The sequence below is a fragment of the Trichechus manatus genome, unplaced genomic scaffold (genome assembly GCF_000243295.1).
Source record: "Trichechus manatus latirostris isolate Lorelei unplaced genomic scaffold, TriManLat1.0 scaffold00146, whole genome shotgun sequence".
NCBI classification, from domain to species: Eukaryota; Metazoa; Chordata; class Mammalia; order Sirenia; family Trichechidae; genus Trichechus; species Trichechus manatus.
In genome coordinates, this window is record NW_004444082.1 from 1,482,543 (window position 1) to 1,507,546 (window position 25,004).

At 40.5% G+C, this 25,004-nt stretch overlaps 1 protein-coding gene across 2 annotated transcripts in view; it reads left to right on the top strand.

Annotated features, from left to right (window-relative positions):
* Positions 1 to 25,004, top strand: part of PTPRM (protein tyrosine phosphatase receptor type M) — a 746,511-nt gene that overhangs the window by 265,329 nt on the left and 456,178 nt on the right. For both annotated transcript variants that reach the window (XM_004385786.3, XM_012558215.1), the window contains one exon: positions 2,428 to 2,721. In XM_004385786.3, the coding sequence (XP_004385843.1) occupies positions 2,428 to 2,721 (294 nt within the window). The remainder of the gene's footprint in view (positions 1 to 2,427; positions 2,722 to 25,004) is intronic.

The window sequence follows — 25,004 nt, forward strand, 5'->3', positions numbered from 1 at the left end:
CACAGGAGAGAGCAGTGTTTTGTTCTGTTGTACGTAGGGTAGCTATGAGTAGGAAATAACTCGACTGCACTTAAGAACAACAACAAATATATATATATATATATATATATATACACATGTACATATCATATATTTCAATGTTGTATTCATATAGCTGTATAAGTCAGGCATCTACATGTGTGTATCAGTTGTTGTTAGTTTCCTATGAGTCGATTCTGACGCATGACAATGCCAGGTGTGCAGAGAACAGCTCCAGAGGCTTTTCCAGGCTCTGACCTTTGGAAAGCTGATTGCCAGGCCTGTCTTTGGAGGTGCCTCTGGGTGGGTTTGAACCACTGACCTTTTGTCTAATAGTTGAGTGCTTAACTGTTCGTGCCACGCATGGACACCTAACGTATGTGGATTAGATGTTTGTCTGTGTGTTTAAATTCTTTCCTTACTGGCTTGATTTGGAATTAGCTGTCGTGGCCTTTCGGTCTCACTGGGATTAAGAAATATTTTCAATTGCTTTTTATCACTTTGTATAGGTTGAGATCATCCCTTCCTCTCTCCCTCGCTCCCTCCCTTTGGAAAAATTTTGTCCAAAATTTAAATATTATTCATATGCTGATTCCTCTGTAACCTAAAAGTCCTTTGGGACATCTGTCTTGGTTGTTCCCAGGTTCTAGGGGACTCTTTCATTTGATTTAACGTATTTGGTTCTTTTCTTAATGGGGAATTAATAGAGAAAATATTCCACAGACCAAAAAAAAGAGTCTTAAAGTCCCATCTATTTGAAGATACCAGTAACAATTTAAATGAATTGGTGTGATCTGTTGGCTCTGTGGCCTTGCCCCTGAATTGTGTGTTGAATGGCAGCCGCAGCAACCCCTAGCAGCCTTGTGACTGGGAAGTCATTAAGTGCCCCTTCAGGCTGGCCTCATTAATGCCTCCGGGGTGCTGTGAAAGGGCTGTTTCCTGTCTTGCTTCAGGGAGTCGCCTGATAACACAAACTGGTGTTGGACCATTGGAGCTAACTCAGGACTATTGGAAGCAATGAAGAGCCAGCATGAAGTTTTAGTTTATAAAGTGTAAGCACAGTATTTTAGAAAGTTCACACTCAATTTGTAGTTCCCCAGCCCCACAAAGGGAACTGCTGTTGCTCTTTTCTTACTTTACTGATCTAGGGGGAGAAGCTAGGATCATCCCAGGTGCAGCCCCCAGGCGCTACTGGCTGCTCCGAGGTCCTGATCGCGGGACATGTAATGGCCATCAGCACACCGTGTCTGCCCTGGGAGAGGACTGGGGAGGTTGGGGCATGCAGGCCAGCATTTTCCAGTAACTGAAAATGGCATACTTTGTTTTCCCCACGTTTATGTGAGCTGAATGAGGGGTGAAAACAAGAATGCACCAAAAAGACACACACCACCTGAGGACACATTCCTGAAAAAAAAAATCACTAGATCTTAGGTTTTCCTGAGAGAATGATTCATTAAGATAGAATGATGGTACTTCGTTCATTGATCTTGTTTCCTAATATCCTGTGTGGTGTGCCATTCAGAGTGACATTGGCATCTGGAAGGTCTTTATTTGGTGCGTGGGAGCCATTCGGCTGGCACCTAACTAAATGCTATTTATAATAAGTTTGTATATCTCTCCCTTCTCAGACAGTGATCTGGAAAAAGAGACTTGGGTTTGAAACAATGAGAGGAACTTTCCTGGTTGGAACGAGTGCTTGCTATTGACTTCTTAGTGTTATCCAGCTGGGCATAGTGCGTGCTGTGCTCCTCAGCTTCCTTTCTGTTTGCTACCTTAATGACTCGTTAACTGAAGCTCTCTGAACAGCAGAGTGGTGGACTTTACCGTCCACACTGCTCAGGTCTCCTCTAGCTGAGTGAGTCCACTGTGGATAGTGTTTGGGAATCGAGTCGTCCTGGAAATGCATTTATGATTAGATAACAGAAACTTTACCTATGTTTTTAAAGTCATAATGTTGTTGGAAAAAAAATATAAGGAAACTGAATTTAGTGATGTGGAGAACTGGTACGTTTGATGACTTGGAAGACGTTCTCACTGAGGATGTTGACAACGGAGGGCCTCCAAAATCGTAAATACCACCACTTGAGACAGCCTTCATGAATTGCCGTTAGTAAAAACCAACCAACCTTGATGACCATGTAAAATGGGAAAAATGGATGTGTCCTAAATAAATTGGGGTATACCTATGTGAACAAGCTTAGGTTTTTAAACATGGTTTATTTCATAACTTTCAGAGTGGTAAAACTCTCTATCAGTATGCCTTTTCTTATTAACCTGAACAAAATCATTCTCATAAATTCATTCCTGAAGTTTTAATGTCTAGCATATTTTAGTAATCGATGTATGTTTAGCTCTTTTAAAACTCCAGACATCAGCGTCTGAAATCGGCTCTCTGGTTTGCCGTTGTAGAGCCACCTGTTCCTATCGCTCCACCTCAGCTTGCCTCAGTGGGAGCCACCTACCTGTGGATACAGCTCAACGCCAACTCCATCAACGGGGACGGGCCTATCATCACCAGAGAAGTGGAGTACTGCACTACCAGCGGCAGCTGGAGTGACCGGCAGCCCGTGGACTCTACAAGTTATAAGATTGGGCACCTTGATCCCGATACTGAGTATGAGATTAGCGTGCTGCTCACCAGGCCTGGTGAGGGCGGCACTGGATCTCCTGGCCCGGCTCTTAGAACCAGAACAAAGTGTGCCGGTGAGTAGATGGAAACTCGTAACCAATGGGTAGTGTTTTTCTGGGTGCTGACTTGCAGCATTGGTGTTTATCAGATGACTAACACACTTCCCTCCAGCTGTGTCCGCATCCTGTCTGTGAGCAAAAAGCTCCCTCACCTGTGAACCCTCACCTATCAGCCTGTGAGCTTTGGGACCAGTGACTTTGACATTTGGTGTTTCTCGTCTTGTCGCCACTCCTTTTTCTTTTCTCCCTGTTCTTAATTTACACTAACTATAAGTACCACATAGTTTATATGGCAGTTGATCCAAATGTTCAAATTATCTGCTCTAATGATACCTGCTAATAGGTCAGATCCTCCTGACCTGGTCCCTTTGTTTTTTTGTTCACAGGTAATGTGCTTGGAGCCTGGAAGGCTTTGGAATAAAAGTTCCATTTTAGAGATAGCTTTAAAGCTGTGTTTTTATTGATGGATATTTAATGGAGTGGCGGCTTTGCCAATGACATGGGGCTCATTTGTAAAGTAAGCAAGAGTGATTTGTGGACTGCATGAAGTCTCTGAGTTCTTAGATGATAATGTTCTAATTGACTGCCAAACCCTGTCTACAGCTTGACTGAGAGTAGGGTTGATGAAGAGAGAAATGTAGAGTCTTATAAAAATCAACACTTGAAGAAAACGTCCATGAGAGGTTACAGTGTTGTTTCTGTATGAGTACTCTCTGGAAGGAAGTAGAGAGAAAAAGTATATTGGGATACTGAAGTGCTCTTTTATCATTTAAGTGAAGAATCCTTGTAGTCAGTTGTGGGATGAGGTGAGGCAATTCCATAAATTTTTGTGGTGTTAATTGATTCTTCAGGTAGCATGATTTAAGAAAACGTTTATCAGTATGTTTCGTTCCTTTTTTTACGTTTTAGAAGTACTCAGAGCACAGTCTGATAGGAGTCGGAGAGAAATATTAAAACTTAACAGTTGTAGCTGTTCTGTTTTTTCTTCATAATTTGGAGTATACTTTGTCCACAAGTTCGAATCTCTTGGAAAAATTCTGATTAAGAAGATTTTCTTAGAAAAGGAGACAGCTGCCGTTGTCTTCCGTGGACATGTGCTGTTGAGTGTGGTGACGGGCCTGTCTTGGTCAACTTCGCATGTTTCCAGCCCACACGCCACACCTTCATGTCACCCTCAGGGTGGCAGCTTTGGAGTAAGTAAGGCTGTTCTGGACCCGTGAGGCCCACGGCCCTGTTTCAGGTTCTAAAGAGAGAGGAATTTCATAATCTTTCCTCTTTGTCACATCTCCAAACTCTGTCATCTCCTCTCTCTTTAGTTGAGTAAATCCCTTCTTTTTTGTGAAACGATTTCTTTTAGTATCACCTATTGTAATGCAATTAATAGCTAATATATATAGTTTTACAATACAGGAACTGCTTTCACATCTATTATATGTTCAATAACTCCCTCATGCGGTCTTCAGATAGTGGGAACTCTAGGTTACAGACGGAGGAATTGAAGCCCACGTGACCTCCTGTCCACCTCTAGTTGGGTCCTGTGAGAAATAAGCTGAGTGTGATTTCACTTCAAGGTTGCTTTGAACATGGCAGTACATTTTCTCTGTCTCCAAAAGAAGGTTAGATGTTATTGTTTAGATTGGAGAAGTGAGGTGATCTGTTTCATCCTAGTCACTAGCCACCTCACCTACTTACTGCGTTCAGTCCTGTTCTTGTTTCACACGTTTTCTCTTTTCTCTTGGGTTTGTGTCTGTACATTTCAGCTATTGACACATTGCTGTCTGTCTTTCCCCTGAAGTTTATTTGATACTACTGCATGGTGTGTAAATGCACAGCTTTCAGAGGCAGCGCCCTGTCATGTAGAGTCAGGTTGGAATTGGTGCTTGTCTGCCAGCACCATACCTTAACGTCTTAAAGCTCAGGTAAGCGGGGAGCCCAGTGATGCTCCCACCTCTCCCTGTACCTTTCCAGCCTACAGGTGACGCTGCCCGTGGCCCGCGCTCCACTGCGGCCTGTGCTGCCTTTGCGTATTTTTGGAAAAGCTGTAGTTGAGCAAGTTAACCTTAGAAAATAGAGGGAAGCATGTCAGCAAGTGAGTCAGAGTTTGAAATTAGACAGGGAGGCCTGCGAGGTGGGTGAGGAAAGTGAAGTCAAATGAGACTTTTTTACTGAATGAAGAAATATATGTCACCCTTTCTTGACCTGAGGCTTTTGAAGCAATCTGCAGAAAGGATTGGTGAACCACTGTTGGTGAAGGAAAGAAGAGAGGGGCTACAATTGTGTGGTTGGTTGCCATCGAGTTAAATCCAACTATAAGCCGAAAAATTTAATATTGTCCCAAACTGGTACTCAGACGGATTGTGAGCATTTAGAGTTCAGAAAGAGAAACTTATGGGTCTCATACAACTGGGGGGACTATAAACATTCTGCACAGGTAAAGGGAAAATGTCCTTGACCAGGCTTGAGCAGTGGCTGCCTCTCATAGGGCAATAGGGAGTAGGAATAGATGTCAGTCATCCTCTATGGTTTAAAAAGCCAAGATACCAGCATGGAATTAGAGTCATAAAATTTAGCAGCAGCATATATAAAAGAGAGGTTCAGGATTTTGCTTACATGCAAATGAATCACATTGTATAAATCAGCAATAGATGATATTGCCTCATGCTCTCTCCCTCTACCACCACCACCACCCCACCAAAAAAAAAGCCTAATGTAATCTTAGGTAGCATTAAAGAGAGCAAAATGCCTGTGTTGAAGGAGGCGATAGTTTGGTTCCACCCCAGTTGTTTTCACTTCTGACCTTTGCATTTTAAGAGAGACGGCACAAAACAGGCTGTGTGCAAGGGACAGCAAGGAGGACAGGAAGGTTCTGGAACCTGGCTCTACCAATGAGGAATGACAGAAAGAACTGAGGAAGGGTTGGGGAAGGATAGAGTATCTGCAGATTTGGCAGGAGCAGAGCCACAAATAGTGAGTTTTTGTGGCTGATTTGTTGAAGCAGAACCTGACACTGTACATGGTGATTTATAGTCACAAGAGGGTTGGTTTGGTTGAGCTTGGAGATCTCTTCAGCATGAAGACTCTACGATTCATTGGTTGTTTTCTTTCTGAGGAGATGATTGATAGTGTGTTCCTACCCTGAAATTCTTTCAGCCTCCCTGTTAGGTCATCCTTGTCCAAATACTGCATCATCGTGCCTGCCAAGTATTGCTCTGCAGGCCAGTGGAGGCCTGTGATGACATTTTCAAAAATCTGACCAAAGTGGGGGAAATTGTGAGCTTTTGGTATAGCTAAATGTATTAAATTTGAAAGACCAACTGCCTGGTTTTTGTGCTAAAACATCACTTCTTTTATGAAATGATATTGTCAATAGGTGCTAAAGAGCCAGGAGCCAGATAACCTGGCTTGGATCCTGGCTGTGCCCACAAGTGGACATGTGACCCTGGGAGACTGCTCACCTCTGAGCCTCTGTGGTCTCATGTGTAAGTCAGGGGTGATGGTAATATGCATCTCCTGGTGCTGCTGCGAAGCCTCAGTGAGCTCAGGCACAGAAGGAGCCTAGAACAGAGCCTTGCAACTAGTTGATAAGTCCCATTTTTTATGTTTTTCTTTTCTTTTCACATTTTCATTCAGAAGAATTCAACATAAGCCACTTGGTTTTATTGTGCCAGATGTTCTAGAAATATGATTTATCTGGGAAATCTAAACTCTGAGAATCACTGTTTTGTGTCACAGGCTCATAGAGTTCCCTACCATTGAGCATTACGCTCATGACAGACATTCTCTCATTTCTCCTGTTAAATCGGTCTCCTCTGGACTACCTCTGTGTTGTCTTTTCTGTGCTGCATTAGTGAAACCTGTCCTGTACTGTCTTGGTGACACCTATGAAACTGTATTTACCTTCTTACATTAAAACAGCAAGATCACTATTTATTGCCCGTCATCTGAGGGAAAGGAGCTGATTTCCGTTCACGGCTTGTAAACGCAGTCTCATTACCTGGTCAGATTCCGTCCGGGAATGTATTGTAGCACACTTCTGGAGCGCTTGCCTCTTATGCTCCTGAAAATTATTTTCAAGTATATGCATGCTCTCCACGTGTGACCTTGATGAAATCACTTAGCTTCTCTGATTTCATTTCTTCATCTCTGAAATAGGGGCATGACACCTGCTCTGCCTTTAGCTGAGGTGTTTTTGAAGAGCAGGTTAGATCTTATCTGTGAAGGTATTTGAAAATAATAAAATGTTATGCCTATATCGAGTATTTTAAAAAATGATTATAGTTGGGAGCTAGTTTCCAGATTTATATACATATCCAATTATTTTCCAGCTCTGCAGTTCAGCTCTAGTTGGGTTACTTCAGAGAGTTGAAATTATTTCTGTATCCAGTTAAGCAAAATACAATTTAGTTTGTGTTTTCTATTATATCTTAAATTCTTATAAGTATGTGCAGCCTGTGTATCACAGGCCATTAAGTGGTAGCTATTTGAAAAAGAGAAACGGGTGATGCTGTTAGATTAATTTTCACAGAGGTCTTTTTACGTGTTTTATTTTGGGATATGGCTTTTTATGTATCCTGGTTATTGGTTAGCTGTGGTTAAGTGACTTGCTAATAACTGGCCCCAGGAGTGAAAGAGGGATGATGAAGAGCTAACGAGTGAACAGTTAAGGTTGGTGAAAGTGAAATAAAGCTGAACTGAAATGTGCTTCTGAGAAGTATACAGCTAAAAATCTCTGAAACAAGAATGATAATTGTTTTGTGTGTACTTACCTCATTTATTCTTTATAAACTATTTTGAGACTTTAAGCTCTGACGTTAATTTTCAGTTACATTAATAATTCTCAAGATTTTTCAATGCATCGTCTTTATGACATGCGGAAATCCTGACTACGAAAGCAGGCGCTGCAGGCGCTGCTGTGTTCCCAGGGAGTGAAAGTTCAGATCTGCGCGCAGGAGCCTTCCGTGTGTTGAGAATATAGAGTGATTTATAATCAACTAGAGATTTTTATAACGTACGATAATTCGAAGGGTGGCTAAGTCTTTATACCTGTTTGCATAGATATGTATACTTACCGTATATACTCGTAGTTAGAGATTTTTACCTAACTGTAGTAATACCTTGGAATATGTGTTACATTATAATTCAATATTGTTCTACTCAGTTGCTTTTTTTTATTCTTATTGTCTTATGATTTATTATTACAGTATGTTTACTTGAATTGAGGTACAAATAAGGTTTATACACTGGTTGGTTGGTATTGCTTTTGTGTGTCTTTTTTTTAAAAAAAACTAATTTGTTGTTGTTGAAAATGTACACAGCAAAACATACCAATCCAGCAGTTTCTACATGTACAGTTGAGTGACATTGATTACATGCTACAAGTTGTACAACCATTCTATTCAACCAGGCTATTCCTCCACCAGTAACAAGAACTCACTCCCCCCTAAGTTTCTTTTCTAACCTGTTGAGTTGTTGTTGTCAATTTGATATCATGTAGATCTTTAAAAAAGCACAATGCTCAACAGAGACATTCTTTAGTAATTAAGCTAAACTGTTGTTCGGTATGTTTGGTATAGATTACACCTCAACATAAAAAAAAACAAAAATCCTCACAACTGGACCAGTAAGCAACATCATAATAAACAGAGAAAATATTGGCATCATCAAGGACTTCACTTTACTTAGATCCAGAATCAACACCCATGGAAGCAGCAGTCAGGAAATCAAATAATGCATTGCATTGGGCAAATCTGCTACAGAAGGCCTCTTCAAAGTGTTACAAAACAAATATGTCACCTTGAGGACTAAGGTGCACCTGACCCAAGCCATGGTATTTTCAGTCGCCTCATAATGCATGTGAAAGCTGGACAATGAATAAGGAAGACCGAAGAAGAATTGATGCTCTTGAATTATGGTGTTGGCAAAGAATATTGAATATATCATAACTGCCGGAAGAAGGGAGCCCTGGAGCTCGGCTGCTAACCAGAAGGTTGGCAGTTTGAATCTACCAGTCACTCCTTGGAAACCCTAAGGGGCAGTTCTATTCTGTCCGATAGGGTCACTGTGAGTCAGAATGGACTCGACAGCAACAGATTTGGTTTGGTTTTGGCCAGAAGAATGAACAAATCTGTCTTGGAAGAAGTACAACCAGAATGCTTCTTAGAAGTAGGGATAGCAAGACTTCATCTCACATGCTTTGGACGTATTATCAGGAGGGAACAGTCCCTGGAGAAGGACATCATGCTTGGTAGAGAAAGGGTCAGTGAAAAAGAGGAAGACCCTCAATGAGATGGATCAACACTGTGGCTGCAGCAATGGGCTCAAGCATAGCAATGATTGTGACCATGGTACAGGACCAGGCAGTGTTTCGTTCTGTTGTACATAGGGTCACTATGAGTCGGAACCGACTCGACAGCAGCTGACAACAGCAACATTGTTTGGTTTAATGAAGACATCAAGGGATATTTTTAGTGTAAGATTTAAGGTTTAAAGATCATGTTAGGGCAGTAGTTTCTGGGGCTCCTCTAACCTCTATGGCTCCAGAAAATCTGGATTCCATCAGAATTTGAAATTCTGGTCTATGTATTACCCCTTTTGATCAGGATTCTTCTACAGACTCTTTAGTCAAAATGTTCAGTAATGGCAGCTGGGCACCTTGACTCAGTTCCTTTGATAAACTGCGGTCATGGCTGTCTCATCTGTAGTGTTTTCAGTGATACGAGATGTTGAACACACATGCTCTATCTAGTTTGAGTCCCTTGACCTTTCAGTGCTCTTTGTTCTGTGAAGGACTGAGTCTGTGCCTAACCCTCTGTGGTCTGCCTTTTTGTGTGTCCCGTTTTAGCTTGATGACAGTTTTGTTGTTGCTCTAGAACAAATATATTTAAGTAGTTCTTTGTATTCTCACCCTACCCTTTGGTGAACAAATCTACACGTTAGCAGGGATCTCCAGTGTCTTCCAGGCAGAGCCCACCATCTGTCTGTGGGGATTTTTTACTGACTTCATGTTTAAAGGGCTGGGTAGTCTTGTATAATGTGCTGGAGAACGTCTCTTAGTATGCCTTATATACTAGCATGCTCCGTTATACTGCATCTGCTCTAAATGTCACAAGATTTAGGTTCATACTGGTTTTGAAGTATGAATTACTGTGTTTGTCTAACTGTGGCACTAGAGTGACTTATTTTAAATATGCCTGAGTGGGATCCACATCCTGAGAGAGAAGGAGTGATCGGTTTCTTGGCGAGAGGCCCAGCGACAGATACCTGAATTCAGCTGAAGGCTAGCTTCTTGCCTTCTATTGATGATTCCTGGTCCTTTCCTGTGGGAGAAACAAATACTCTGCTGGAATGGAGCAGATCTGAAGTCAGACCCTGCCCAAACCTGATTTGTTTACGTCCTAAATCAAGGATAGCCCATTTGTCTTTTCTGTACAAAACTGTCCTTGGTGTTACAATGTGTGTTTGGACCTACCCTGCTGATCCCCAGGCACGCAGGGGCAGTGGGAGTCATGCTAACCATGGCTGATATTCAGAACGAATAAAGGCCAAAGACCTAATTAAATAGAACATGATTTATTTTTAATGTAAGTTTATTTACCGGGGAAAAAATTAAAAGTGTCTAATTCTAGAACAGCTCTGCCAAAGGACCGCGTGTTTTTAATGCATTTACAACACATTAAACCATTACGAACCTTTTTTAATTAGAAACATTAAAAAGGGCAGCAAAAAGCATCTTCCCCATTAGACTGCAGATCTCCATACATTGCATTGGATAGCACGCACTGTCCTAGGATGAGAGCGTATTAGCAGTGGGGCACCTTTTCATTGTTATCTGTTCAGCCCGTTCCTGTCTGGTGCTCCTGCCCCAGAACTTTTGTCCTTAAGCCTAAGGCTCAGTTCCCGCTGCCTTCAAGCACCTTCCTGGTGTCTGAAGCCTAAGCTGTGGCAGTGGGGGAGGAGAGAGGTAGGAGAGGACTCTGTGAGCAATTCTGTAGAGAGGTTTGGGAGCTCTTCTGAAAGTCGGGCAAGTGGAGGGAGATGATTCTAGAGTTACCCAGAGACTTTACAGTGCTGTGATAGTTCTCTGGAAGTTGCCTGGTAGGGCCCTCTGCTGTGAAGAATGAGCTTGCTAATGGCACTCATTAGCTTCCCCTAGGCCCGCCTTTGAGATCTGTAAACAGCTTCTTGTGTAGCTTTGAGTAGGCTGAGGCAGTACAGAAAATTCCTGTGTAACACCAGGGAAAAACATCACAAAACCCTCTGGGTCGAATTTTGTGCATCTGTAATTTAAGGGCTTAACCAAATTCCTTGTTTTAGTGTTCTGATTCTGTCAGTTTCTGTCCGGGGGGGTCTTGTGAAGAGAAAAACATCATCATTATGAGTAAGGGTCCCTCCTGAGCACCACCTGCGCTGTGCCGACGGTGGTCCTGAGGCCGCTTCCTGCAGCAGTGTCTTCTAGACAAAGGAGGCATCATCTCCATCGTCCCCCAAATCGGTTATATATTTAGCAAAAAAAAAAAAAAAGTATGGGTAATATGAAATAATTAATTTTTATTAGAGCAAATGCCTTAGTTCTTTGTCAAAGTTATGATGCAGTAGGGTTGTATTTTATAGTCTCAGTGTAAGCATTTATAATACACCGGGGTCCCGTGTGTAATCAGTACGTACTGCATACTTAGGTTTATTGATACGACTTGGAGCGTAGTTGACTGTTTTATATTATCATAGGGGTTTGTAATTTTGTCACTGTTTCTGTGACTATTTTGAGCATATTCAAGAGAGAATATGTTCCAGGGGTTAACTTCTTTCCCTGTGAATTCTGACTGACTTGGGATGAGTACTGGCTCTGACACTAAGCCAGAATTCTCAACATACTACTTAACTTCCCTAAACCTAAGGTTCCTAATAATTCTAGCTGATTTTCTACTAAATGTCTCCATAGTACTGCTGGGAGAATTAAATGTGCTAATGCTTGAAAACGGTTAGCAGAGTACCTAGGTAACCTGGGGTACCCCGAACCCGGAGTAGGTTTGCTACCAAATTATGATCTGTCTGTAAGATTAATTTTTAGTACAACCAAACATACATACGACTATGGCAAAATCTTTCAGTAGGACTTTTAAGTTGAGTGGGTTTTGTTTGGGGCACACACACATCAAGGTGCAGTTTGCTTTAAGTAAAACAAGACATATATATACTCAAGCTAGTGTCCAGAAATGATGAGTTGTCCACTGGAACCTGGGAGAACTTTGCACTTGACTCTTTCAAGTGTTGTCAGGATAGGAAACAGCATGTGAGCAGAGCCACTGTGCTGAGGAGAGGCAGGGAAACTAGAGTCATAGTGAATGCTTTGCTGACTTGCGTGACATTGTGATTCCGTGGTAGTGAATGTATTGTGATTAATGGTGACTTGATGCGTGTTTCTATTTTTTATTTTTTTTTGTTGGGCCATTTTAATCCTTTGAAGGGTGCTGCCCAAACTCTAACATTAGTTCCTTGCCCAGTACACACAAAGCTTGATGACCACTGTTGACTGGAAAAGCAGGATGACTTCTGAGTAAAGTATCCTGGTGGGACACATCACCCTTGCTCCTTTATGTACAGCACTCAGGGAGATGGAGGGCCTTTATGGACTGAGACTGGAGATGAGGCTGCAGATGCTGTGAATTTAAGGATTGGGAGGTGCGCAGGCAAGACGCTTCCACCGTGCAGGCTGCTGCTGAGACAGGCATACATGTATTCTGTGCCCCTGACTCAGGAGTAGAAAGAACCAGTCTCAGGGTGGGCTTTGCTTCAGAGCACTTCAGGAGACCCACATACCAGGTGTTCATTGGGGCCTGTTACAATGTTTGTGCTTGGAATCTCAGACTCAACATACCCAAAACCAGTTTCACTATTGGGAATAGGTGGATTTCATCTCTGACCTCATACATTTTCCCTCAGCACGCTCAGATTCATTTCTTCTCTTATCAGATCAGCTCTCAGCTTACTCATCCAGTTTGACAGGGATGAATAACTCATGGGAACACCCTCCATTTGGAATTTGCCTACTACTTCATCTGTAAGGATTGGGATTTTAAAAAGTAAATTAATAAGTAAAATAAATGAGAGTTAAAACTTGCGCAGTAATATCAACACATTACAGAACGTGATGGTATGTCAAAACTTTAGTTTATGAGGGTTAATCATGTTCCTTTGTGTAATATTTTTTATAAATTAATAATATAAAGAACTAGTAATTGAATTACCTATTAGAATAATTACAAGTGGATACGAAGTTTTAAAAATGAATAATGCATATACATGAAATTAAAACTACAAATAAGAAATTTTCTTACGAACGATGGCTATACCTGTTATTAAAATAAGGCAACAGAACTGCTTGATACCAAAATTTCTGGTCTTCCATCCATGTTATTACCATTGTAGAATGAGTAATATAAGTAATATAACTCAGGTAAAATATTTCTATTGACCAAATAGCAATATTTTTTGATAGTGACTGTGTGCATATATTAGTAGTTGACACTGAAAACCCTTTCTAGCATAAATTATCATTAGAAGAGATGCAGATGTTAAAATATATTTCTATTAAATATTATATATTATTATTTCACTATTCCTTAGACCCTGTTACCCTTAAATTGGATCATCCATTCATCATAAATATTTTATTTATTAATGTTTGTAACTTATTAATGATCTATTTTAATTGTTAAAGATAGATGCCATATACAAAGGCAAAAATACAGAAGTATATGATGAAGACATTGATATATTCCCTCGGTCTCTCTTTTAATCCCTGCCCTGGGGATAATCACTGTTAATTCTTTTGTGTTTCTCCTTCCACATCTTTCTTGATTCTCATGTAGACATATAAGTATCAATATATATTCCACCACCCTCCCTTACTAATTCTAACAAAATTTGGACCATACTATACATGTTATTCTGCAACTTGATTTTACATCTATCAGTATTCTTTGAACATTTCTCTAATTACTAGAGTCTAGTGTAATATGTAGAGATTTAACTCGTTCTTATTAGTACCTATTATTCGGTAATATGGATGCCCTCTTGATAAATAGGCAGTTGTTACTGGCTGTTAAAAAAGTCTATTTCAATGAATGAATAAACGAAAAATATATATTCAACATACAATGAATATGTTGGATAAGAAATTTGGATAATGAACAAAGAAGACCGAAGGAATATTGATCCATTCATAATGTGATATCAGTGAAGAATATCAACTATGCTGTGCACTGCGAAAAGAATGAACAAATCAGTCTTAGAAGAAATACACCCAGAATGTTTCTTAGAAGCGAGGATGGTGAGACTTCGACTCACTCACTTTGGACATGTCATCAGGAAAGACTAATCGCTAGAAAAGGACATCTTGTTTGGTAGAGTAGAGGGCCAAAGAAAACGACGGAAGCCCTCAATGAGCTCGATTGATACAATAGCCACAACAGTGGACTCAGACATACCAATGATCATGAAGATGGCAAAGATTAGGCAGTGTTTTGTTCTTTTATACGTAAGGTCACCACCATGAGTCAGAGCCCACTGAATGGCAGCCAACAACAACGTGTGTGTGTATGTGTGTGTGTGTAGGTAGCAGCCCTGGTGGCACAGTGGTTAAAGTGCTTGGCTGCTAACTGAAAGATGTGTGTGTGTGTGTGTGTGTATCCTATACTCAAATATTTTCATTTCTGTGGGTTACACTTTAAGGTAGCATTTCTGAGGCCAAAGATTCATACATTTAAAATTTTAGTATATGCTGTCAGTTACTTTCTAAAAGGTTCTAGCAAGTTATACTCCCATCAGCAAGGTGTGAGAATGTTAGTTTCCCAGTATCTTTTTTAAGTATTGAGTAGTAATCTTTTTTTTTAAATTCTTACTAGTTTGTTGGTTTAAAAAGGGTATGTTAACTATTTTAGTTTGCATTTTACTTTTTTTTTTTTTTTTATGTGTGTGTCGACTGTATGTTTCATTGAATTGTCTGTTTGTGTTCTTAGGATGGCTTCCTAATCTTTTGCTTTTCAATCTGTAGGAATGTTTTATATAGTAGGGTTATTATCCTGTCTGTCATGTTCTTTCTAAATATTTCCCTCATTCTCCTATTTGTCTTTTGACTTTATTCATATTTTGTCATACAGAAATTTTTAAATTTGACATACTTATATCTATCAATCATACCCTTTAGGGCTACCCATATATATACCCATATATGAAAAAGATGTCATTTAATTTGAAATCAATCCAATCATGTACTAGTTTATTCTAGGCAGATATCTAAATACACACTAACACTTGCTGATTAAACCGTTTGTTTTTCTAATGGCTTCTCACGTTCCAGTCTTGTTTTAGAAGATATTTTCCCACAGTTTATTCCAATATATTTTAGAGTTTTTTACACTTAGATCTTTAATCAGTGAAGTTCTGGTCAAAAAGACTTTGGAGGAAGGTTAACAGGGATTGAGGAGGCCCTAGGAAATATTCCTTTGCTCTTTAACGATGTCCAAGGAAAAACAACCCTCCCCACCTTTTGATGTTAGGTGATGTGATCTCTGGATGTATAGCAGTCATCACGTGACCACAAAGGAAACCAGCTGAGTGGTCACCCAGTATAGACAACAAAGTAGACTTGGCTGAATTAAAATACTCCCACCTCATTTTTGTTTATTCCCTTTATTTATTTGTTGGTTTGTTTAACAAATATTTATTGAGAGTCTGTTGTTTGATAAGCTCTCCTAAGCTTTGGGGATACAGTGCTGAGCCAAACAAATGAGCACCCTACCCTTATGGGCATTGGTTTCTAATTTATGAAGTCCTCCATTGGTTTGCAATGAATTTCAAATATTTCCGTGAAGGCAAGCTTGCAGAGATTCACAGAGCAGTTGTAGGGAGGAGACAGCAAAAGTAAATACAAACATTAGGGCAGACAGGAAGTTTACAGATAAATGATTGTTAATCAGGATGTTTTGGGCTGGAAGTAACATAAACCCAGCCCATACAGGCTGATCCATAAGGCCATTTATTAACTTGTATTAACGGGAAGGTCATAGGCAAGTCATAATTTACAGTTTGTTGATTTACTGGCCCAGTTGTCATGAGGGACATGGATTCATTCCAAATCTCATCTGCATTGGCTTCAACCCAGTGCTGACCACCTTCACTGGGGGTAAGGTGGCCTTTAGAGACATGCTGTGTTCATATTCAATTGGTGGTGGTGGGGGGGGTTTCCCCTAACACAGAATATAACTCTTTTCTTTCAATCTGTTAAGCCATTAAGGAAAAAATAATAATAGCCAGGATGTTTTCATGAACTGATTGACTTAGTGGAGTTATCGTCAAACTTTAGTGTTCTTTAGTGATGTTAGTGTACATCAGAATCAGATGGAGGGCGTGTTAAAACCCTTTCAAGACCCTATTACTTTCCCCTTAAAAAAATTTTTTTTTGATACTGGGTATTTTTGGTAATGGAAGACATGTTAAGTCAAGGAGTCTTTCTGAATTTATATTATGAAATATGGATTTTGATACATATTTTTGGGGAACATGTATCACAAAAAGCTTGCCAAATCATGGCACTGTGATTTGTGGGAAACCATTGTCCCAACAGTCATGAGAGGCACAAGTTATTGCAGGCACCTTTCATTTGGTTACATTGGCACCTCTGATTTTCTAAATATGACATACACACACACAAAAAAAAACCAAACCCACCAGGGCTCCCTAACTATCACACAGGAAACCCTAAATATGCTTACAAGGCTTATCTAGCTGTACAAAAGCCAAGATACAAAAGTTTGACCCAGTCACACTTGCTGAATATACTGCCTTATACATAAGCCTTCTACCTTAGTAAATTTTTGCCAAAGAACATTCCTTTCATTTTTCACCATTACACAAGCCCCCAGTGGAGGGCAGCATATAGTTTTAGTGGGACAAGTAGCCTCCCAAGAAACCTGAGAACCTGAAAATTATTGTGGGCACATTCTGTCCCAACATCCATTAAAGCGTTAAAAAGATAGATTGCTCCCCTACCTGCAGAGTTTCTGATTCAGTAGGTTTGGGATGAGGCTTGGAAATTTGCGTTTTTAACAAATTCCTAAGTGACGCTGATGTTGATAGTCGAGAACTGCTGATTTGGACTAATGAAGATATACCCTTGGCTCTAGTGATGGGATTATCCTTCCTGGAGTCACAGGGTGTGTAGGACTGAATAGCTGGGGAAAAAAACTGGGATTTGGGGAGCTATTAGGAAGGAGGGGAGAATGAATGCTTTGTAATAACTAACAGTGTCCATTATACAAGTTGATATGAATTGAATGCACTATTTGCAGTTAGTAGTCTTTGATCTTCATCAGTAAGTGCTTCAAGTGCTCTTCACTTTCATCATGTAAGTTGTGTGACCTGCATATCACAGGCTGTTAATGAGTCTTCCACTAATACTGATGCCACATTCTTCTTGTTTTAGTCCTGCTTCACGGATTATTTCCTCAGCATACAGCTTGAATAAATGTGGTGAAAGGATACAACCCTGATGTACACCTTTCCTGACTTTAAACCATGCAGTATCCCTTGTTCTGTTTGAATGACTGCCTCTTGGTCTATGTACAAGTTCTCCATGAGCACAATTAAGTGTTCTGGAATTCCCATTCTTCGCGTTGTTATCCATAATTTGTTATGATCCACACGGCTGAATGCCTTCGCATAGTGAATAAAACTCAGGTAAACATCTTTCTGTTATTCTGTGCTTTCGGGCTAGATGCATCTGACATCAGGAATGATATCCTCCTTCCACACCCTCTTCTGAATCTGGCTTGAATTTCTGGCAATTCCCTGTCAATGTACTGTTGTAACCCTTTTTTAATGATCTTCAGCAAAATTTTACTTGTGTGTGGTATTAATGATATTGTTCAAAAATTTACGCATTCTATAGCACAGTTTATAAGGACAGTGTTCTACATTCTACCTTGGTGAGTAGTATCTGGGGTCTTAAAAGCCTGTGAGCGGCCATCTAAGATACTCCACTGGTCTCATTCCTTCGGGAGCAAGGGAGAATGAAGAGAACAGGATACAGGGAAAAGATTAGTCCAAAGGACTAATGGTCCACAGCTACCAAGGCCTCCACCGGACTGAGTCCGGTACAGCTAGATGGTGCCCGGCTACCACCACTGACTGCTCTCACCAGGATCACAACAGACGGTTCTGGACAGAGCTGGAGAAGGATGTAGAACATAATTCTAACTCACAAAAGAAAGACCAGATTTACTGGCCTAAAGGAGACTAGAGAAACCCCAAGAGTATGGCCCCCAGACACCCTTTTAGCTCAGTGGTGAAGTTATCTCCGAGGTTCACCGTCGAGCCTGGGAGGAGTGGACAGCCCCGTGAAACCAAATGGGGCTAATGAGGTACAGTAGTCCAGTGACAAGGGCCAGAAGGCAGAAGGGGACAAGGAAGCTGGTGATAGGGAACCCAAGGTTGAGTAAGGATATTGTTGATGTGTTGTGAGATTGTTAACCATTGTCATAGGGCAACGTGTAGTAACTATTAAATGAGAAACTGTTTTGTTCTGTAAGCCTTCATCTTAAGTGAGAATAGCAGCACAATTGGAAGAGCATAGTCAATGTCACTGAACTGTGCATGTAGAAATTTTCAAAATGGTGTATCTTTGGCTATGTGTATTTTCACCAAAAAAAGGTTGAGAAGTTAGAGGGTTGACATGTTGTGGGGTTGTTAACCAGTGTCATAAAACAATATGTGTACTACTGTTTCATGAGAAACTATTTGTTCTGTAAGCCTTCACCTGAAGTACAATTAAAAAAAAAAATTTACGCATTCTATTGGATCACATTTCTTTGGAATGGACACACATATGGATCTCTTCTAGTCAGTTGGCCAGGTAGCTGTCTTCCAGATTTCTTAGCATAGACACGTGAGCACCTCCAAAGCTACATCCGTTTGTTGAAACATCTCAGTTGGTGTTCCACCAATTCCTGGAGCCTTGTTTTTCACCAGTGCCTTCAGTTCAGCATGGACTTGTTCCTTAAATACTACCAGTTCTTGATCATGTGCTACTTACTGAAATGGTTGAATGTTAACCAATTCTTTTTGGTACAGTGACTCTGTTTATTCTTTCCATCTTATTTTGATGCTTCCTCCATTGTTCAATATTTTGCCCATAGAACTCTTCAGAATTGCAACCTGAGATCTGAATTTTTTCTTCAGTTCTTTCAGCTTCAGAAATGCTGAGCGTGTTCTTCCCTTTTGGTTTTCTAACTCCAGGTCTTCGCACATTTCATTGTCTTCTTGGGCTACCCTTTGAAATCTTCTGTTCAGCTCATTTATGTCATCATTTCTTCTGTTCACTTTAGCTATTGTGTGTTCAAAAGCAAGTTTCAGAGTCTCTTCTGACATCCATGTAGGTCTTTTCATTCTTTCTTGTCTTTTTAACAACCTTTTGCTTTTTTCATGTATGATGTCCTTGGTGTGTTCCCACAACTCATCTGGTCTTCGGTCATTAATGCATCAAATGTATTCTTGAGATGAACTCCAGATTCAGGTGGGATATACTCAAGGTCATATTTTAGATCTTGTGGATTTGTTTTAATTTTCTTCAGCTTCAACTTAAACTAGCATATGAGCAGTTGATAGTCTGATCTGCATTCAGCCCCTGGCCTTGTTCTGGCCGATGATATTGAGCTTTTCCATCATTTATTTTCACATATGTAGTTGATTAGATTCCTACGTTTTCCATCTGATGAGGTCCACATGTATAGTTGCTGTTTATGTTCTTGAAAAAGGGTGATTGTAATGAATAAGTCGTTGGTCTTGCAAAATTCTGTCATGCGGTCTCCGGCATCATTTCTATCCCCAGTGCCATGTTTTCCAACTACAGATCCTTCTTCTTTGTTTCCACCTTCTGCATTCCAATCACCAGTGAGTATCAATGCATCTTAATTGCATGTTTGATTGATTTCAGATTGTAGAAGTTGGTAAAAATCTTCAATTTCCTCATGTTTGGCATTGGTGGTTGATGCATAAATGTGAATAATAGTCGTATTAACTGATCCTCCTTGTAGGAATATGAATATTATCCTATCACTGACAGCACTGTACTTCAGGATAGACCTTGAAATGTTATTTTTGTCAATGAATACGATGCCATTCCTCTTCAATTTTTCATTCCCGGCATAGTAGATCATATGATTGTCTGATTTAAAATGGCCCATACCAGTCCATTTCAGCTTGCTAATGTGTCGGAGGTCGATCTTTATGCGTTCCATTTCATTTTTGATGACTTCTAATATTCCTAGATTCATACTTTGTACATTTCACATTTCAGTTATTAATGGATATTTGCAAAAGTTTCTTCAAATTTTGAGTGGTGCCACATAATGATGGTCCTGAAAAGATTTAGTCCATCCATATCATTAAGGTCAGTTCCACTTTGGGGCAGCAGCTCTTCCCCAGTCATATTTGGAGAGCCTTCCAACCTTAAGGTTTCATCTTCTGGCACTATATCAGACAGTGTTAGTCTGCTCTTCATAAGGTTTTCACTGGCCAATTTTTTCAGAAGTACTCACTGGTGAAGATGAAACACCACAGCCTTCAGTATCGATTACACCTCAACACAAAGAAAACAAACATCCTCACAACTGAACCAGTAAGCAACATCATGATAAACAGAGAAAATATTGAATTTATTCAAGGATTTCATTTTACTTGGGCCCACAGTCAACACCCATGGAAGCAGCAGTCAAAAAATCAAATGTTGTATTGTATTGGGCAAATCTGCTGCAACAAACCTCTTTAAAATGTTGAAAAACAAAGACGTCACTTTGAGGACTAAGGTATGCCTGACCCAAGCCATGATATTTTCAGTCACCTCATGTGCATGGCGAAAGCTAGGCAGTGAATAAGGGAGACTGAAGAAGAATTGATGCCTCTGAATTATGGTGTTGGCAAAGAATATTGAATATACCATGAACAGAATGAACAAATCTGTCTTGGAAGAAGTACAGCTAGAGTGCTCCTTGGAAGCCAGGGTGGCGCGACTTCATCTCCCTTATTTTGGACAGGTTATCAGGAAGGATCAGTCCGTGGAGAAGGATATCATGTTTAGTAAGCTAGAGGGTAAGCAAAAAAGAGGAAGATCTTCAATGAGATGGATTGACACCGTGGCTGTAACAATGGGCTCAAACACAGCAACTATTGTGAGGATGGTGCAGGACCTGGCAGCGTTTCGTTTTGTTGTACATTGCATTGCTATGAATCAGAACCGACTCAATGGCACCTAACCACATTTGTAGTTAAATGACTGTTGAGAAATTAGATAAGGTTTATTTCTGATCTTGAATAAAAGTGTTCTTGCTTTTTAAGTACTGTCTATGAATCAGAATTGAGATCTGCTAAGAACCTCGCTTTTCATTTAAAAAAAAAAAAACAACGAAGCTTGGTTTTAGTAGGGATACTAGAAGAATTGTCTGTTGGGATCAATTGAAAATCTTTTCTTCATACTTGAGTATGTCTCTAACCTTGATCTCAGTTATAATGAGAGAAATTTATAGTGCCTGAATTGTTTAAAGGATGTTCTAATTACATTCTGTGTGGGTCAGACACACTGCACATCTTGCAAGCAGACACACTGATGAACTTTGTTCTGGGCTATCTTTTCAAGGATGCATGTATAGAAAACAGTCTTAGAAGACAGAGATGGTGTCTCCCTCCCAAGATTAGGGCAGACAGTTTTGCTTACTACTTGTAATAAAAGATTTTTTTTTCCGGGATTTTTAAGCTGTAATATAAATCGGCTGCATATATAACATCCACTTGGACCTGTCATGTTGCCCCTGTGTGACTTTGGCAGAGAGGAGGACCAACAGGAACATGAGGCTCATGCTACTTTCTGTGTCATTAGTAACAAAGTCATTTATCTCTGACCTAGGAGTCTTGTGTCTTCTGCCAACCTCCATGAACTGTGGCGGGTTAACTTGTTAGCTTGCAAGTATGGTAAAATCTCAGAGCCTTCACAGTTCTTGACAGAATATTTACTTGAATGAAAATAAATTGAGTTCTTTATAACTTTATCTAACTTCTACGTTTTGTAGATGGGGAAGTTGAGGGCTGGATAATTAAAGAAACTTGCATAATTGCGCAGCTTATCAATAGCAGAGGCGTCTCTGTGATCAATCCAGGGTTTGCTGCTCTCAGTGCAGTTTGCCTTTTCCCACACTGCAAAACCCAGCTCTGTGAGTAAAGCCCACAACCCTGGTTTGGAGCTGATTAAAGGATGCAATTGGACAGTAAGAATTTCTCATTTTAAGACAGAACCAGATAAAATTGACACAAACATAAACTGAGTAGGATGCTTAGTTGTTTATAGCCTATAGATAATAATCTGACAGGGTTATTCAACACTAAGAAATGCTTTGAGGCATAAAAGATAATTCTCTGCCAGGGTCTTTTAGCTGCAACCTTACTGAGAACTAGAACATAAGATTAGTTGATCTTACTCATTATTTATTTATTTCTTTGTTGCTGCAATTATATGAGGCTGGGCATCCATTTATTTTAAATTAGAAAATGAAACTAATTTGGCCACTAGGTATTAAATATACCTCCTGGCCAAAAGAATGTGTAGACTTAGTAAGATTAAATTTAATGATTAAAACAAACATTAAATGGTTTGTTTGCAGTTAAGCTTTCCCACGGATTAGCCGTATTCTGAGTCCATCCCTGTTATTCACTGTTACAATTAGGTGTACATTGGTAACACTTTCCATGTTTTGACATGTAAGCATTATATCTTTTTCTGTCTAAAATAATTTCTTTGTAGTACTGCACAATCTTAACTCCCGTTCTGTGTTTTATCCATACTATCCCTGACCCTAGCTGCTCCTTGGAAACCCTATGGGGCAGTTCTGCTCTGTCTTATAGGGTTGCAATGAGTCAGAATCGACTCGATGGCAGTGAGTTTCATTTTTTGGTTATCCCTGACCCTTATAATGATCAGTCTCAGCTTTCATTATTAAGAAGGTTTCTATCGTAATATTAAGGTTAGGATGTTAAACTCTATGAAGGGTCTGTGAGCATGTGACAGAGTATTTATTTCTTCGTGTACATTTCAGCACTGCTTCATAATTTTTTTAGAAAACACAGACACATTTTCCAGCCTCAGAATTGCCTGCAGCAACTTTTGAAAAACAGTGCGTCACCACGGAAGCTGACAGAACATGGCCCTGGGCTCTCCCCGTGTTTGCACTGAGCCACAGGCCCTTGGCAGAGAAAATGGAATGTTGCCTAGGTGACCTTATCTATAAGCTGGGTCTTTAATTTCATGCTAGCGGTATTGAAGCCATAGCTGTAGCTGAGGTGTCTGAAAACAAAAGCTGGGGCAGAGAGATGATTTCTACAGATGATGTGGGTCAGCCAACACCAGAAGTCCTTGACCCCCTGCCACGGCTTCTTTGTGCTGGTCCCCTTTGCCTCACCCCATCCACGCGTAGAAAGTGCACAGACCTCCATTTGAGGGCAGATTCCTGAAGTTTCTAAGAAAGACTTTTAAAGACATCTGCTATATAGCCTACTCTGTATATAGAAGTATTTGGGATTTGGGGAGAAAAGCAGAAATTTCCAGAGTTGGCAATTTATAATTCTTCCTGGTAAATGAATCAGGTGGGTGCCTTTGGAGATAATTTCAGAATGGATTTAGAAAGGTAGACTTAGCCACATATCTTTGCATATTATGAATCTAAGGTGTTTCCTTTGAGACAGGTGGTTAATATTTTACTCGATGTGTTTATTAGTCCAAATGAAAAATGCTTGTTTAAGTTGGACTTTCCTTTCCCAAAGAGTGTGTAGATCTCACGTGGTATTTGCATTACTTATCTTTTTCCAGCAGTTTATTGTCAGAAAATGACCCCATTTTGAATAGGTAACTGCAGAAATGAAATACAAAGCCAGGCATGAGAGTGTCAGCCCACGGGCCCCAGCTTCCTGGTGCTGAGTGTCCCCTGCCACCTTGCAGTCAGGTGGCAGAGCCTGGAGGGGTATGTGGGGGAAGTCCATGACTGAATGTTGAAGAGCCTGCACTGGCATTTCAGTTGAAACAGCTTTTGGCCTGTTCCTTCTTACCTGTGGAGAAGGACTGCAGGGCAGCGGGGGTGTCTCATCCACTCCTGGGCATGAGCCCCTCTCAGGTGATGCCCACCTGTCCGTTCTGGGTCCTCAGGCAGATCTCTCTCTCTCTCTTGCCTCCAGGCATGCTGTCTCAGGGCAGCTCCACCTGCATCAGCAGACATCTCCCATGCGTCCTGCCTAAAATGCAACTGAGAAGTCTACTCCTCCTCCACAGTCCTCCCCTAATGAATGTTTCTTGCCAGTGTCCCTCAGCCCAATAAATAATTCCACAAACCACCCACTTGTTCAAGCCCTAAACTGTGACTCTTCCATGAGCCTTTCCACTGCCTTGCCTCCCATACCAAATCAATTGCTAAATCCTACCCAGTCTTTTCCTAAATATCTCAGTATTTAGGAAATTCATCTGCAGTGCCATTACCCTAGCCTAAGCCACCCCAGAGTGGCTCACTGTTGCACCCTTCTAACTCACCCTCCCAGATTATTTTTGCTCCCCTCTAGAGTTTTCTCCACTCTATAGTGAGAGGGGAGCCCTGGTGGTGCAGTGGTTAAGAGGTCGGCTGCTAACCAAAAGGTCCGCTGTTCGAATCCACCAGCCGCTCCTTGGAAACCCTATGGGACAGTTCTGCTCTGTCCGATAGGATCCCTATGAGTTGGAACTGACTCGATGGCAATGAATCAACTCCATACATTACCCTCAATGAACCAACGGGTTTGGTTTTTTATAGGGAGAGGTTGTTTTTAAAATGCAAATTTAATAATACCATTTCTAAGCAAAAATAGAGTCAATAAAATATAAACTCCTTAACATACAGCTCCCTCTAGCATTCCCTGCCCCCCCTTCCTGCTTCAGTTTCTCCATAACTCGTATCAGAATCTAACATACTGTATGCTGATTCTGTGTTATCTGTCTTCCTATACCGGAATGGAAGCTCCGTGAAGGCAAGGCTTTCTTTCTGTTTTTTGTTGCATTGTCTGGGCATTCAGTGAACAGGAATGAATGATTGGCTTACATTACCCTCAAGGAATAGGAATGAATGATTTACTTACACTGCCCTCAAGAAATAGGAATGAATGATTGGCTTACATTGCCCTCAAGGAGTAGGAATGAATGATTGGCTTACACTGCCCTCAAGGAGTAGGAATGAATG